The sequence below is a fragment of the Macrobrachium nipponense genome, chromosome 10 (genome assembly GCF_015104395.2).
Source record: "Macrobrachium nipponense isolate FS-2020 chromosome 10, ASM1510439v2, whole genome shotgun sequence".
NCBI classification, from domain to species: domain Eukaryota; kingdom Metazoa; phylum Arthropoda; class Malacostraca; order Decapoda; family Palaemonidae; genus Macrobrachium; species Macrobrachium nipponense.
The window spans coordinates 109,502,519-109,520,018 of record NC_087204.1 but is presented as its reverse complement, the minus strand read 5'-3'; the positions used below and the strand labels follow the sequence as shown (position 1 = coordinate 109,520,018).

Here is a 17,500-nt window from a genome sequence, read left to right as displayed (position 1 = left end):
ATAAAAATTGTTATCAAACCTACTGCTACACCATGGGCTTTCTACAATAGCCCTCACATACATTAACTTGCTTCAGTCTGCACTCAAACCTAGTTCGCTCCGATTAATGTGAATAAACATTTTCATTTACATTAAAGTTGCAAAGAATTTATTTTCTTTTGGTCATGGCCACGTTCGTGTCTGTGGGAGCACGCTATTTCATATCCTATGTGAGGTTTTCTTCGTTTCATCATGTGAATTGGAAACAGGTGGCCGAAGTTCACTAATAACGAAATGAAATTCCGACTGCTGCCTAATAATAATAACAATAATAATAATAATATTTAGGTAGAAGACCCTCTTTCTAGCATGTTCTATTGAAAGAGATTGCTGCTTCAGCTGCATTGATTTTATAGACATTCTTTTCTATTCTTTCTATGAAGAATAGAAGAGAATTTCTATTATTTTCTTTGTAAGAAGAATAGAGAAGAATTTCTATAAAATCAATGCAGCTGAAGCAGCAATCTCCTTCAATACAGAATGACAATAATAATGATAATAATCATCACCTTCATTATCTTTCTAATCATCATCTTTCTCCTTCTCAGCTTAATCCCATTTAATAATAATAATAATAATAATAATAATAATAATAATAATAATAATAATAATAATAATATAATAATAATAATTATTATTATTATGATTATTATTATTATTATTGAACTAAGGAATCTCTGTAACGAGGCTATGATATTGGCAATTAAAAGTCACAGTAGTGTTAAATATATATATATATATATATATATATATATATATATAGATATTATATATATATAATATATAATATATAAATATTTAACCTTGTACAAAATATATAATTTTTTAACACTACTGTGGCTTTTAATTGTCATTATTATAAATGAAGATATTTTATATCTACGGACTGAAACGCATTGCCATCGTTGGAATAAAGAAACCATCGCTCCTCCGAACAGGGTTGTTTCAGAGAAACATGAGCGGGTGCGACCTAAGGTAAGTGGTTTACTTGAGCAAGCAGTAGTGTCACTTAGCCGTTGGCAGCCGCAGTGTCGCGTCTGACTCTGGTGTGATATCGAGTGATTTGTCTAGGAAACGTTATTATTATTATTCGCAAGATGAACCGTATCCATATGGCACAAGCCCACCAAAGGGGCCATTGACTTGACATTCATTCTTCCAAAGAATATTTTGGTGTTCATGAGGTGGAGAAAGAGGAGGTAAAGCGACACACAGAAAGGAAGAAGTAGGATATCAACATGGGTTGAGAAAAGCGCAAGAGGATGAATAAAAGTAGGAAATGGGAAACTGAGATTAAACTTGGGTAAAGAGTGATGTTGATAATAGCTGTGACGTTTCTAAAGGATGGTATCTCTGTCAGGTTTATTTAGACTGAAGTGATTTATTGGGAGATGATTTTGGAAGTTTCATACCATAGGAACTTGAATGGTGGTGACCTCATTTTATGCTGAATGAAAAATAAGTTTAAAAATAAAGCTGAAGAACGAAATAGTTTAGATCTACACCAAGTGTATAGTGTATATATAAGTCATACAGACATTGCATAAGTAGTGAGTTGGTTGTTGATAAATATGAAAATCATTGCAGTTAACATGATACATTTGATCAAGTTGCACGTGTACAGCAAGTCACAGTCATGTCTATCACCTAAGGTATGTTGGGTAGTAGTGCTGTCAGTGCACATCACGTGGTACACTGTAGGCATTACTTAAGGTTGTTTACTGCGTCCCTTCCTTATGCCCCTAGTTGCAACCTCTTTACTGTACCTCCATTCATATTATATTTCTTCCATCTGACTTTCCACCTTCGTTAACAGTTGTTTCACATGTTACACCTTTTAAACTTTCCCTTTCAGCGCTGAATGACCTCATAGGTCCCACTGCTTCGCCTTTAGCCTAAATCCTATATACCAATTCCTATTCCAGGCATGTCTATGGAGTAAGATCCTATACAAGCATAAGTAAGACCAGCATATTCAGGAATTCCTCTAAGACAAAAGGAAGAATCAGGCCTGGCTTTCGAAGGACAAAGAACTACGCCATCGTAAACGACTATTAAGAAACTCATGACACTGCTGCTATTCGAATATCTGGCGAGGAAGGTCGTAACTGGCGATAATCTTAAAAAGTATGCGTTTGGTCGTCACACTTTGTCAACATCTAGACCAGATACCTCTCAACTTGGAGGAGTTCCTGTAACGCCGTAAGTTAACTGGAAGGTATCCAGTCAGTGCTGAGAGGTCTGTCGGCAGTAAAATCTTTTATCAAGTGTAATATCATAATAGAAATACATTGAACATAAGGTGATTGCAGTTTTACACAAGTTGCTAAAAGCATCGTAGCACCATTTGGCATTTCGCCGTAATCATATTCTGCGAGCACTCAGCCTGTGTTCCGATCGACCCATATCAGAAAGTACTTCGGACGGAGAAACGCCTCAGTCTCATGAAGTTGTCTTCTCCCAAACGATCTCAAAGGAACCTCACTCCTACTTAGCGAGTTTAAGGATTGGGCTGCGATTGAATACACTGGAAGGACAGCCGTCGCTCTGCCCGGCTGGTGGTGAGTGTCAAGATATGCTATGACAGTGCTGTTATTTTTATCTGTATCACGTTTAGTGCTTTTATGGTTATCGGCGCACGTTTAGGATATACACGTTTTTTTTTATGGATGCTGCAATAATACTGTTTATTGACATAGCTCGTGCATCGTTAGTATCTTCATATTCAAGCATTTTACCTATTGTTACGCACATTTTATCCTTATATTGTTATGTATATACGTCTGTATCACGCGTAATGTTATTATTGATATCGGCGTCACGTTTACACGTTTAGGACGCGTGTTTTTTATGGATGCTGCAGTAATACTGTTTATTGACATAGCTCGTGCATCATTAGTATCTTCATATTCAATAATTTTACCTATTGTTACGCACACTTCATCCTTGGATTGTCATGTATTACACGTCTGTATCACGCATAATGTTATTATTGTTATTGGCGTCACTTTTACATGTATAGGACGCGTTTTTTTTTTTTTTTTTTTTTTTTATGGAAGCCGCAATGATACAGTTTATTGAAACAATTCTTGCATTATTAGTGTCTTCATAGTTACTGACGTTTGGTTCATGGATTGACATGTATTTGTCGATAAAATAGTACAGCCTTTATTTGAAAGAACCGTTATCCCGAATACCGTACTTGCTTTGCGAGTGCGTTACCAAGCTGTTATTATTCCATCTTTGCTGTACGCGCGCGCGTGTGTGTGTGTATATATATATATATATATATTATATATATATATATATATATATATATATATATATATATACTATAACGTTATAACTATACGAAGGGCAGCGAGATACATAAAATATATATTTACTATAATGACTGAAAATACCATACATTTTTACGCATTCACACAAACTTGGAAATCAACAAAGGTTTCCCAAGCATGGGTGCGGTGTATTAGTTTTAAAGGTATTTTGTTGTTGTTACCAACTAAATACTGACCAGCGATTATGCCCCGTAGTGGGGGCGGGGGGTGGGGGGCGTTAATTATAGTACCAGTTGCCAGCAATACATTTATGTATGATATTTATTTTTTTCCCACGCGTGAGATCCCAGTATTGGTCGATGTGTTGAAGATCAAAATATTCTAAATGTATGAAAATTATATATGCGTTCACCATGTGGAGGTTTTGAGAAGTAAGCACTTTTTTTTTAATCAAATTTTTCCGTCCAAGCAATGTCCATAGAAATCATTAGGGAGACGTTTTTCTATTAATGTAATTTTTGTAGGTTATTTAAAGAAACTTCGATTTTTATTTTTTCACATAAAACAGTCCTCGGTGATCTTTACATCCTGATTATGACCAAAAAAAGAAAAAAAAAAATCTCATGGAAAATTTTCTCGTGTATCTGAAGCTTCACTTGTTTAACATACGAGGCTCTATTGATTAAGATCAGGTGGAACACTGTAACCAGGTTACTCTTTGTCATATTCGGCTGCTGTCAAGAATTTAATTCGGAAAAAAAAAAAACTTGTAGAACGGCGTCAATGACCATAGGCGTTGCGACTCCATATTACATAAAGAGAATAGGAAAAAAAAAAAGCTTAAAATTTTCCTTCACGTGGATCAAATCAAAGGCAGGTATTGTGCATCGATCAATCAATCGAGAAAAACTGAAAATCAGCGTAAGTGACCATAGATGTTGCGACGCTAGATTACACACACAAAAAAATGAAAAATTCAAATTTTCCTTCACGAGGAGCAAATCTAAGGAAGATATTGTTCAGATTACGGATCGAGCAGTCAGTCGGGAAAAGCTCCGAAAAACGGCGTCAATGACCATAGGTGTTGCGACGCCATATTACATAACGACAAAAAAAAAAAAGAAAAAAAAAAAAAAAAAAAAAAATATTGCCCTCATGTGGAGATCTAGGAAAGGTGTTTTTGGTAAGATTCCGCACCAATAAATCAATCTCAAAAAGAGGTTTCAATGACCATAGGTGTTGCGACGCCATATTACATAAAAAGAATTTTTTTAAATTAAAATTTTCCTTCAGAATAGAAAAAAATTAAAATTTTACTTCATAATAGAAAGAAAATAAAAATAACAATATTTCTCTTCAGAATAGAAAAAAATTAAAATTTTTCTTCAGAATAGAAAAAAAAAAATTAAAATTTTCCTTCAGAATAAAAAAAATCGAAATTTCCTTCAGAATAGAAAAAAATTCAAATTTTCCTTCAGAATAAAAAAAATTTCAAATTTTCCTTCAAAAGAGGAAAAAATATTCAAATTTTCCTTCAGAATAGAAAAAATATTCAAATTTTCCTTCAGAATAGAAAAAATAATCAAATTTTCCTTCAGAATAGAAAAAAATATTCAAATTTTCCTTCAGAATAGAAAAAATATTCAAATTTTCCTTCAGAATGAAAAAAAAAAAAAAAATCAAATTTTCCTTCACGTGCAGCAAATCTAAGGAAAGTGTGTTATTGGTCAGATTACTCATCAATCAATCAATCAGGAAAACTCAGAAAAAAGGCCTCAATGACCATAGGTGTTGTGACGCCATGTTACAGAAAGAGAATAAAAGAATAGCATTTTCCTTCACATGGAGCAAATCCAAGCAAGGTATTACTGGACAGATTGTCATCTCTGTTAAGTCTTGCTTCCTATTTCCCTCGATGTCAGCTCTGTGTTCTGCTGAGACACCTTGATATTATTATTCAGCACGTTACGAAAAGTCCAATTCTTTTACTTTTCAAGTTATTACAAAGTTGTTCTTTGATTGGAAAGTCGTATTCTTTGATGTTAAAGTCATTAAAACAGGTTTCAGAGACGTTCCAATTCTTTAATTTCATTGATATTTGTATAGTTGTATTTTGTTTATTTTATATTTACCCAGCGTACTTCATATGGGTTTTACTAAACCTATCTTAGTTTAGTTTTTCATCTTTTATTTTTTAAATGAATAAGAGAATTCCCTTATAGAAAGTCGTCTTATATAATATTTACTTGGCTGGAGCTTTTGTTTATTTATACACATCTCATTTGGCATTTACAAACCTGGCTTCATTTGTTTTTGTTTTTTCCCTCCCTTCATTTTTCACAGAATTCCTTGTAAAGAAACTCGCCTTCGAAGTTAATGGATGGATAAATCAGACCACGAATAATCATTAAATTAATTCTGAAGGAAAATTTGAATTTGTTTTTCTATTCTGAAGGAAAATTTGAATTTTGTTCTACTCTGGAGGAAAATTTTTTTTTTTTTTTATTCTGGAGGAAAATTAAATTTTTTTTTTATTCTGGACGAAAATTTTATTTAAAAAATAATTCTTTTCTTAAAAAACTCTTTGAAGCATAAGATTCTTTGTAACAAATACTGATATGCCTGGCGTTCACGCCCTCAAAATTTCCATCCGCCCTCTTTTCCTCGAGCGGGCATCCACGCATGAACATCACGCAGTAGGTGTTATTGTTCTTCGGAAACCAGACTTCAGGTCACAATTTGACTGGAGATCTCGTTCCTCGCATGCTGTCAAGAAAAGCCTTCGGGCGAAATATAAAGCGACATCGTTCATTTTATATATATTCTGCAGTGTTGGAGACGTTTCTTAGTCGTTATTATAATGAAATAATTATCATAATAACAAAAACTAGCTTTACCGTGTTATTTTTTTTATTAAAATGTTTTTTGTTAGTTTTTTTTTGGGTGCAGTTGTTAACTAGGGAAAAACGGGAAATTGTATACGCACAAGTTTTTATGTTTCTCCGTGTTGTACAAATTTATATATTGCGATTATCAATACTATTTAATCAGGTTAACAAAGTGACGACGGCCAACTTTAAAGTTTTTTTTTTCTTTTCTTTTTTATTGGTAATTCACTTGTAAGAAGAAGAAGAAGAAGAAGAAAGGAAATTTACGCTTACTCATTTTTATATTGTGCCATGTTGGAAAAATGCATTATTGCAGTTATTAATAGTATGTATGATTTTGTTTTGTCGGTGAGTTCGGTTATTAACAAGAAGAATACGGGAAATTATGCGTACTCATTTTTATATTTTGCAGTGTTGTAGAAATTCATTTATTGCCGTTATCAATATGTAATCACATTTACAAATTCACGAAGGCTAACTTTAATTTTTTTTGTCAACTCAGTTATAATAAGATTAGATTATTTTTTGTCAATTCAGTTATAATAACATAAAAAAACGGATTTTATACATGCACAATTTTATATTGACCGTTTTGGAGAAGTATATATAAACACACATTATATATATATATATATATATATATATATATATATATATTATATATATATCTATAGACTATAAAAAGTATGTAATCATATTAAGGAATGGACGAAGGCTGACTGTAAAAACTTATTTTTTTTTTAATTATGGCAGTTTTAATACGAAAACAAAGAAAACAAAATGGTGAATACACTTGTGCTTTTTAGATATGAGAGATTTTTCGTAGAATGGTTAGGGAATCATTGATTAAAACTCAGAGTGTTTTTATAGTTCATATATTACGGTCTGCAATTTTCATAGTACATAAATATTCATCTGTATAAAGATCAGGGCAACGTTCAGAGTTCTAATTTCTGGGAGCACCGTAGAGAGTGAGCTGGGTCTTTCGTAAGTACGTGACGGGCTGAGTAAGCTGGTTGGGGGGCTGGGGCAGGGCAGGGGAATGAGTAGCTGGTTGGGGTGGGCTGGGGCAGGGGCTGAGTAAGCTGGTTGGGGGCTGGGGCATGGGGCTGACTGTTCAAGCACGGAGCGCCACAGGGGCCGAGTAAGCAGGGGCAGGCGTGTAAGGCTGGGGCTCCGGGTACTGGGCTTCGCCCTCGTAAGTGACCTCAGCCTGGTAATCCGTTGTAGGCGTCGGCGGTGTAAGTGACGATCTGAGTGCGACCGTCGGGGAGGAGGACGTGGTACTCGCCCTTGACAACATTTCCGTCGGACTCGGAGTCGTGGGCGAAGTCGAGGCCCTTGTACTGGTCGTTCACGGCGTACTCGAAGTCGAAGGGCATTCCCTTCTGAGGAATTGAAAGGAAAAATGACACATTATACTCTATTACTTCTAAGTATAATTAGGTTGGATTGAAGTGCATTCTTTAAACTAGAACATTAGGTCTTTAATATATATATAATATATAATATATATATAATACTAATAATAAATTAATATAATAACTTATTTGAATACTATATACACACATATATATATATGATCATATTAAGAATTGTATTGGCATGTGTGCAAATCTACGCCCTGAATCTTAAATGCATTTAATTCATATTACGCCACCATGCATTCAGTGAAGTCATGTTGCATTAAAGACAATAGAATGTTGCTTATTGATTGTATTTCAATGCCTAATCAGGTGCTTGCATGGGAAGATAATTAGGAAAGGAGGCCAGATCCTTAACTATTAGCATAAAGGAATTTTTTCTTGCCAGCATGACATACATATATATATATATATATATATATATATATATATATATATATATATATATATATATATACATACATACTTTCAAATTATATATATATATATATATATATATATATATATATATATATATATATATGAATAACTTGATCACGAAGTATATAAAACGTGATGCTATGAATAGGACCGAAAGTACTCGGCCAACTCGTTTTTTCATTTTTTTCCTTCGTGGCAAAAAAAAAACCTTTATATATATATATCTATATATATATATATATATATATATATATATATATATATATATGTATATGTATGTGTATACCTGACTGTTTATCTATATCTTTATAATAACAAACTAAGCTATGAAAACGAAAGTAAATTAAGCCTCACCTCAGGTTCCTCGTAGGATGGAGCAGGGGCGGAATAGGATGGTTGAGGGGCAGAATAGGAAGGTTGAGGGGCGGAGGGTAAGCTGGTTGAGGGGACTGTAGACTGGGGGAGGAGGGGGCTGTGTAGGGGCAGAATACCCATACCCAGAAGAAGGAGCTGGCTTATCCGGCCTAGCCACAGCCAAGGCTGCCAAACACAACAGAGTTACCTGGAAGGAAATGTTTATAAAGTTTAGTAAATAGGTTCAAATTGAAGTGACGTTACTGTTCTCTTCAGTTCAACTGACATTATATTAGATTCGTCTCCCTATGTCCAATTTTTGAAAATAGAAATTATATATATATATCAATATATATATATATATATCTATATATATGAAAGTTCATAACTATTGTTTCCAATTCAAATGATGTACTTTTTTTTCTGTACTTCGACTGACATTTTTTTGGATTCATCGGTTTATGCCAATTTTTGGAAATTATATATATATATATATATATATATATATATATATATATTATATATTAGTAACTATTGGTTAAAATTCGAATGGTGTAACTTTCATCTTCAATTCAAGTGAAATATTAGCTTGATCCAGTGTTTTGGAAATGATAATTATATGCATAAAAGTTAGTAACTATTGATTAGAATTAAAATGATGTCGCTATTATCTTCATTTCAAGTGACACATAAGTTCCAGTTGTGCATGTCCAATATTTAGAAATGAAAATGATGTATATGAAAATGAGTAACTTTTAGTTAGAATTCGAATTCGAATTGTTTAAGTGTTATGTTCAAGTTCAAGTGACATTTATAAGTTTCGTCTGTGTAAGTCCAATATTTGGAAACCACAAGGATTCTCGAGTCATCTCCATTACCAGAATATCACTGAATGGCTGAAAGTGACACGGTTCTATGCAGCTTCATAGTCTAATTCTCGTAAGTCATCGTCACTACGGCCTATTACGAGAAAAAAAATCCTCAAAATTTGCTATGAAATATATCTGTTGTCAGTCTATTTACATTCAAAACACAATAAAAAAATGATGAGTCCATTAACATTCACAATACAGTCACTTCTTATGTATATAAATTTCCTAAGTGCCTCTCTTCACCAGGCCAGTGCAAAACTAAAACTAAGCTCCTACGAATACAGTATTTGCTATGGTTAACTTCAAACAACTTCGTGACCCACCTTCTTGAACATGGCGATGGCTTGCTAACAACAGGTCGATTGTGTTCTGGGGCGGCGGGAATGCCCTATTTATACCCGCCTTTCCGCCGTTGACCTCGGATGCCACGCCCACAGACCCAGCCTATTTTCTATCGTGGCTTCGGTTCCTGTTCGCTCTAATGGAGGCAAGGAGAGCGTTTTTTTTTTTTTTTTTTTTTTTTTGCTGTGATGTATTTATCTAAATATGTTTTAACACTTTTAACAGCTAAGATTCTTGAATCCACGTGACACTCATGATTGTATTCGAATTGTATTTTGAGCGAGTTTTTCTTTGTGTTTGCTTTTAGAATCAATCGTATATGAATAGGAAAATTCTGAATACCTTACAATCAAATACAAGGAGGAAAGTTCTCAATACCTTTTATAAAACACACATTGCGAATTCCTTTCATTGATAACCCGATCATTAATATAAAAATTAGAATGCTTATGAAGGGTAAAGAAAACGAAATCATCATAAGGTTTAACCGTAGTCAGTACATCTCCTGCCCAGCTCTCTCTCTCTCTCTCTCTCTCTCTCTCTCTCTCTCTCTCTCTCTCTCTCTCTCTCTCTCTCTCTCTCCTCCATTGGAATGGCGCAATCCCATCCAGTCTCCCCTTCAGATCCGCGAATTCCGTAACAAGACCAACTCAAATTGCAACTGTATTAGGACAAGGTAAAAGAAAGAACAGAATTATTCAAAACGAGGTCATCATTGTACCCATTCGAAGTCTGAAGGATGGACGTTGTACTACCTGATGAACGAGGCATGCGTGTACCTACGTACCTAATTGCAGCTTTGCTAATTGTAGCTACGGGCAGGAGTACGGGAGTTAGCACTGCTGATGAGCATTTTTTTTTGTTACGCCATCTTACCACACTTCAAGCTTTCTTCATTTTTTATGTGATCTACCTTCTTCCTTTTTTTTTTGTCTATATCATCATCAAGCGAGTTGAGCTTCCTTATGGCCTTCGTGAAGGATTTTTTGCGCCTCTCTCTCTCTCTCTCTCTCTCTCTCTCTCTCTCTCTCTCTCCGTCTTCGTCTTCACAAGTATAAACGTACGTTTACTTTCATTACGTTTCTGACTACGATAACAAAACAGTGTATTTCTCTCTCTCTCTCTCTCTCTCTCCTTCTCTTCTCCCTCTCCATCTTCTCTCTTCTCTCCTCTCTCTCTCTCTCTCTCTCTCCTTCTTTGTCTTCACAAGTGTAAACATACATTTCCTTTCATTATATCTCTGACCATGTTAACAAAGCAGTGTATTTCGCTCTCTCTCTCTCTCTCTCTCTCTCTCTCTCTCTCTCTCTCTCTCTCTCTCAGTCTTACGTTTTCATTCATCACATTCACCCACGTTAGCAAAACATAATCATTTGTTAGCCTTGATACCTATATTCAAGTCATCCTGTGCTATGAAAATTGGTGCTCCTCCTCCTCCTCCTCCTCCTTCGAGGAAGCTCAAACCGCATAACAGGATAACGGTTTGTGATGTCGCTTGTCACGAAGGGTGATTTATTGAACTGGAACGTTTTGGTCTTCAAGTGCTTTGATGATTACGCAGGCGTCCATTTTTGCCTGGGTAGCCGAATGACGCTACTTCATGTGGGAGATTGATTTCACAGGGGATATAATGATAATTGATTAAAAAAAGTATTTTCGTGTAGTTTACTTTAATCCGTACGTATTGCGTATATTGCGAACGGTGTTTGTGTATATATACTGTGATATCTCTCTCTCTCTCGCTCTCTCTCTGCTCTCTAAATCTCTCTCTCTCTCCTCTCTCTCTCTATATATATTATATATATATATATATATATATATATATATATATATATATATATATATATATATATATATATGTGTGTGTGTGTGTGTGTGTGTGCTGTAAACAATATAGGTACTGCATATGTAATACCTGAGATATATATGTATATATATATGTATATATGTATGTATGTAAGTATATATATATGTATATATATATATATATATATATATATATATATATATATATATATATATATATATATATATATATATACACATCAGGTATTACATATGCAGTACCTACATTGTTTACAGCACACACACTTGTGTATATATGCATACATATATACTTACATATATACACATACACTTACAGATGTATGTACCCGAAAATCTTGCAGTGTAATTTTATGCCGGAAGAAAAAAAAATTCCTCCCAAACCGACATTGCAAAACGCATGAGAGCGTCAAAGACGAAGAAGAAAAAGAAACCTTTCTAATTATGGTATAACCATAGTCGGGTCAAACTCGCGTTGTTGCTGTAACCCAGATTCGTCAGTTTCAGAGTCGATACCCGAATTTCGTGAAGCGATGAAGAGGGAGCGATATGACTTCGACAATGCCTTGGAACACCATCCTCCCTGGGAGATTTCTGAAGGTCAGGTCATGACATGCTTTCCTATTGTCTTGGGAGTCAAATTTTCGTATTCATAGAGAAGATTTAGACTGATTTTCTTTTTTGGAATGCATAAACAAAAAAGAGTACTTATTACTCTGATTTTCTGTTTCTGGAATGCAAAAAAAAAAAATTATTACTCTGATTTTCTGTTTCTGGAATGAAAAAAAAAAATTCTTATTACTCTGATCTTTTTCTGGAATGCAAAAAAAATAAGTAAACAAATAAAATGAAATTAAAATACACAAGTAAATAAATAAACTTATTACTCCGAAGATTTTAAATTTGGTTGTTTTTATTAATTCGAAGATTTTAAGATTAAAGGCTCCATTGTCTCTTTTTACAGTTCCATTTATCTTTTGCAATATGTGCATCCTAGGAGATGTGTTTACAGTACTGCCTAAATTAAAATAATAGTTAATAACTCGTGTTTTAGATCGTTAATTCAAAATACAGCCCATTTTGAATCAGGACTTTATAATATTGCACTGTAGTTAGATTTTAAACGGAATGGAATTTAAGCTTTCTTTAACTAAATGTTATGTTAATTTGTAGTGTAAGCCATTCACCTCAATCGATTTAGTAGTAAAATGTCACATGTTTACATACGCAAATTGTACATCATAGGTTAGCTATTGCATTTTAAAAACAAATAAAGATAAATAAAATATGTAAGGTGAAAAAAATTTTTCGTTTGATATTATGTAATCCAGATATTTTGAACGAATGGATGTCACTCACAAGGCATCTTATTTCCACAGTGATTCGTTTAGGCCTCAGAAGTTTTGTCCTGTGAGGATAGTTACTTGGAACTCAGTCGCTTCCTCTACAAGATTTCAACTAAGTACCACAGAATAAGTTACTCAAGTGGTTAGTGACACTTTTAATCTAATGCCTTGTATGATCTTTGAATTTTCCATTTCTACATAATGATTGTAATTCCGAGCTCTGTACATAACTTTCTAGACAAAATGTAGCGTATCCATTTTTCTCATTGGACTTTTGCTATGTGGCAAAGATAGTCTTAGGGTGGTTAACTTAACGTAAATTTTACGTATAGACTTGGCGACGTCCAGGCGGGATCAGCATCTCTCTCTCTCTCTCTCTCTCTCTCTCTCTCTCTCTCTCTCTCTCTCTCCAGGTGGCCCTAATGTAAGAATGTTGAATGTAATTACCCCGGCTATATATCATCCCAAGGGTCGGAATTTACCGTATCGAACCTCTTTTGCCATTCTTTTCGACAGTATATTATATATATATATATATATATATATATATGTATATATATATATATATATATATATATATATATTATATATATATATATATATATATAAAACTAGTTTAACCAAAAATATTAGAATCATGATTTTGTAGAAAGTGCCAGGTTACGAGGTATTTATTGGGAGAAGGTTTTGGAAAATTCCAGTTAACCCAAATGGTGGAAAATGATTGCTAGTTTACTGTTAAAATTACTGATATGCTTTGTTTACTTTTGCGTAGCAAATCTCAGTGAAGTTATTACGTTTATTTAAGGTCTTTACCAAACAGGGTTTACGTGGTTTGTTAGGGGAATGTTCTTGCCGGTCATTTACATAACCCAAGAAAGAATGGAAATTCTCTCTCCATCGTTTTTCGCCGTTTGCCTTTGCCTTGGGAGAACTAAAATGACCGTCGCAAGAAGCTCATGATTTATGCATTTATGTATTTATTTATTTTCGAGAGTGACTGCTAAAATGTAAAATGTAAAATGGATCGTCCTCTCACTGTTTGTGCTTTATGGTCCAATAAAAAAAAATATTAATGATACTTAATATTATTCTCTCTGTTACTTAGGTCTTTGGAATTCAAGACGCGTCTTTTCCTTGTGTAAAATTTAGAGCTTTGCCACTCATCTCTTTCGTGCGTCTGCTGGAAGATATTATGAGCTTTAAATTATTATTCGAAGGTAAATGCTATTTTGGGACAGTTACTCTAGTCTATTCAGTAGACCTGGAAACAATGTTAGATGGTGCAAATTTTGTATGAATATTTCATAGCACGCAACATTATAGACGTGTTTTATTGACTTTTCGTATATATACATGCATATGTAGTCTATATATAGTATAGTTACAGATATGTTTATATATATTTATATATAAATTCTCTCTCTCTCTCTCTCCTCTCTCTCTCTCTCTCTCTCTCTATATATATATATATATATATATATATATATATATATATATATATATACACACACACCTATACATATATATATATATAGATATATATATATATATTATATATATCTATATATATATAATATATATATAGATATACACAAGAGGACTCGTCACTGAAGTCAGAAGGAGTTACTGTCGGCGGTTCGAGTTCGTCAGGCGACGCTTTCTTATGAATAATGATATTGATATTAATACCCATTCGGTATTATTTCCTTAATGTGTGGATAAAAATCTATAAATGCATATATATAATACATACATACTATATATATATATATATATATATATATATATATATATATATATATATATATATATGAGGGTGTGTGTATAGAAAATAATTATGAAGAAAGTCGTGAATTTCGAGTTTTTTTTTTATTCATAATTTTTTTTTTCACCGACTTCATTTTCTCAACACAAGAAATCTTGTATTGCCCATACCCCGTACCCGTGAAAGGTATCGTTCATTTCTGAAGTTCTCGGGTGGGGGTTGGGGGTTGGGAGGGTTGGTGGTGGGGCGGGCTGTGAGTTCTATATTGAGGTAATGAAAAGGATGACTTTGGCATGTACTGTGTAGAGTGGGTTGGGTTGCCTTGTTGTTAAGTTGGGTATCTTTTAGGGCTGGGCTTTTGGGCTCTGTGCCTAGCCCTCTATGTAAGTTTAACCTTGTGTGTCTTGTAGTTTTTATTTGTTTGTAATGACCTGGAACAGCCCGTATGATAGTATGAAGCGGTACTGACCTTTTCTTCTGAGTTGGAATTGGTCTTTGGTTGGTTAGTTTAAGATTACGATATCTTATGCCAGCACAGGTACGATATATCTGGAGGGAATGGTCTTTAAGTTCGACGTGCTGTCGAAGTCAGGACACACTCGAAGTCGATAGGCATTCACTTGCATGAAGTATCGTAGTCCAAACACATCAGTTTTACTGATACTATCGTGGAAATGTTCAGCTTAGAAAAACTGTAGTAGATTCACATCAACCGTGCATTTGATGTCTAGGCCAGTCCCTTACAACGCTCCTGATTGGCTGTTGATAAGCCAATCACGGGGCTCTCGAGAGTTCACATGGGTAGGATCTATGGTCCACCTCTCCTGAGGGATACGTCTTTCAAAAGTATCCCTCAGGAGAGATGGAAAATGCATCCTGCCTATGTGAACTTTCGAGAGAGACTAAGAGTTTCCAGCCCTGCGATTGGCTTATCAACAGCCAATCAGAAGCGTCGTAAGGGACTGGCCTAAACATCAAATGCACGGTTGATGTGAATCTACTATAGTTGGTGTGTAATGTACTGATGACTAATGATTTATAAAAATGCCGCTCTCCAGTCTCCCAGTTTCATGACAATCACTGATAACCAGAAGCTTCCCTCTTAGCCTATCGAAACATATAGAGTACGAAGAAATGTTTTTAAGTGTATTTTTGATTAATGACACTCCAGCCTGTATCTTGGTAAGACAAAGCTATGCAGGGTACGACTGCCCAGATAGCAGCACAAGTATAACCCTTAATCGAAAGTTATAAAATAAATTTACAAAGGCATATTACGTGTCCTTTTAGGGATAGTAGGATGACATAAGGGCCTCATCCTAGGGCAGTTGGGACATTGGAGATTGGCTATTCTTGAAGACAGTACTCATAAGTAGCAGGAGCAGCCATATTTGAACTGGCTAGAGCAGCAAATGCCAAACGCATTAAAGTTACTTTATAAAGTGCAAGAGAAAGAGGCAACATTTTGTTTGTTTATTGCTTATATTACTTTTGCAAAAACAAGTGTTGTACCCTTCGATAGTCATGTATTTTCATGATCATAAAATCCATAGTTTCCAGGGATGGATCCTTGAACTCAGGTACGTTAGAAATTTGAAAATTAGTGTTCCCCAAAATTGTGGAACACTAATTTTCTTGCCTGAATCCTGTAGGGGAGGGGTTCGTGCGGTTAGTGGTGCACTGTAGGCATTACTTAAGGTTCTTTGTAGCCTGCCTTTGACCTCTAGCTGCAACGCCTTTCGTTCCTTTTACTGTACCTCCTTTCATATTCTCTTCCATCTTGCTTCCCACCCTCTCCTATCAGTTGGTTCATAGTGGAGCTGCGAGGCTTTCCTCCTCTTGCACCTTTCAAACCGTCTTACTGCCAATTTCCGTTTCGGCGTTGAATGACCTCATAGGTCTCAGTGCTTTGCCTTTGGCCTAATTTCTGTATTCAGTTTCTTGCATGAAACAGACTTAACTTGGCGGAAATTGACATAAAATGAATAAATAAATAGATAAATGAAATAAAAAAGGCAAATGAAATCATTTCACTTATAGCCATATCATCTCATTAACAAAACCTTCAAATTTCCTCTGTGAGAAGACTCCCACCGCACGCAACCTTGAACGTGCCGATGGCCGAAGGTCGGCCACCTCTCTTGTTTCTAATTTCTTTTCACCTCGAGATTGTTCGTGATAATTGCCCCTTTCAAGAAGAGCGCGTTACGATTGTGGAATCGACTTTGAATTTGAAGGTCATTTGCGAATGACGTTTCTTGAGAGGCGGGTAGACGTGTCGGAATTTTCGTTTCCTCCTGTTTTAAGGAACAAAGCACAAATTTTGTTGCTGATTTCGACTTCCTTTTTCTTGTTGTGGTTTTTTTTAAAGTCTGAATTCAACGGAGAGGGATTTGATCTCCTATAATGAAGCCTCAGGGTGAACGATAATAATAATAATATTAATAGTAATATTAACATCAATAATATAGCACGAGGCTTCACGGTGGATAATGATGATAATAATAATAATAATCATAGCACGAGTCGTTAAAATGGACAAGCAATCCACAATGGTGTTATATATATATATATATATATATATATATATATATATATATATACATATAATATATATATATCTATATATATAATTATATATAATATATATAATTATATGTTACATATCTGATAAAAGGAGCCCATAAAAATACCAAAATATATAGAGAAAAGTACTATATTTCAGAGACTGCTGTCTCCCTCTTCAGGTATATGAATGAGAAAAGTTTACAGAAAAGGTGGTATTTATACCAAGAGATCCATCCACAGGTAAGCCAATTAAGGTCACCCCCGCTGATAACCTTCCTTTAATCTTCTTAAACGTTGGTTGAATGAAAATCTTGTCGATCACATCTGAATCCCATGCTCCTTTTGAGATGTTTATTACCTTCCTCTCTTTTATT

At 34.5% G+C, this 17,500-nt stretch overlaps 1 protein-coding gene across 1 annotated transcript; it reads right to left on the bottom strand.

Annotated features, from left to right (window-relative positions):
* Nucleotides 1–7,348: 7,348 nt before the first annotated feature.
* Nucleotides 7,349–9,649, bottom strand: LOC135223920 (cuticle protein 19-like). Its single transcript, XM_064262841.1, has 3 exons — nucleotides 9,602–9,649; nucleotides 8,407–8,614; nucleotides 7,349–7,596 (listed from the first exon to the last, which is right to left on the bottom strand). Exons 2-3 carry the CDS (start codon nucleotides 8,545–8,547, stop codon nucleotides 7,417–7,419), a joined length of 321 nt encoding a protein of 106 aa, XP_064118911.1. The 5' UTR covers nucleotides 8,548–8,614; nucleotides 9,602–9,649; the 3' UTR covers nucleotides 7,349–7,416.
* Nucleotides 9,650–17,500: the final 7,851 nt, after the last annotated feature.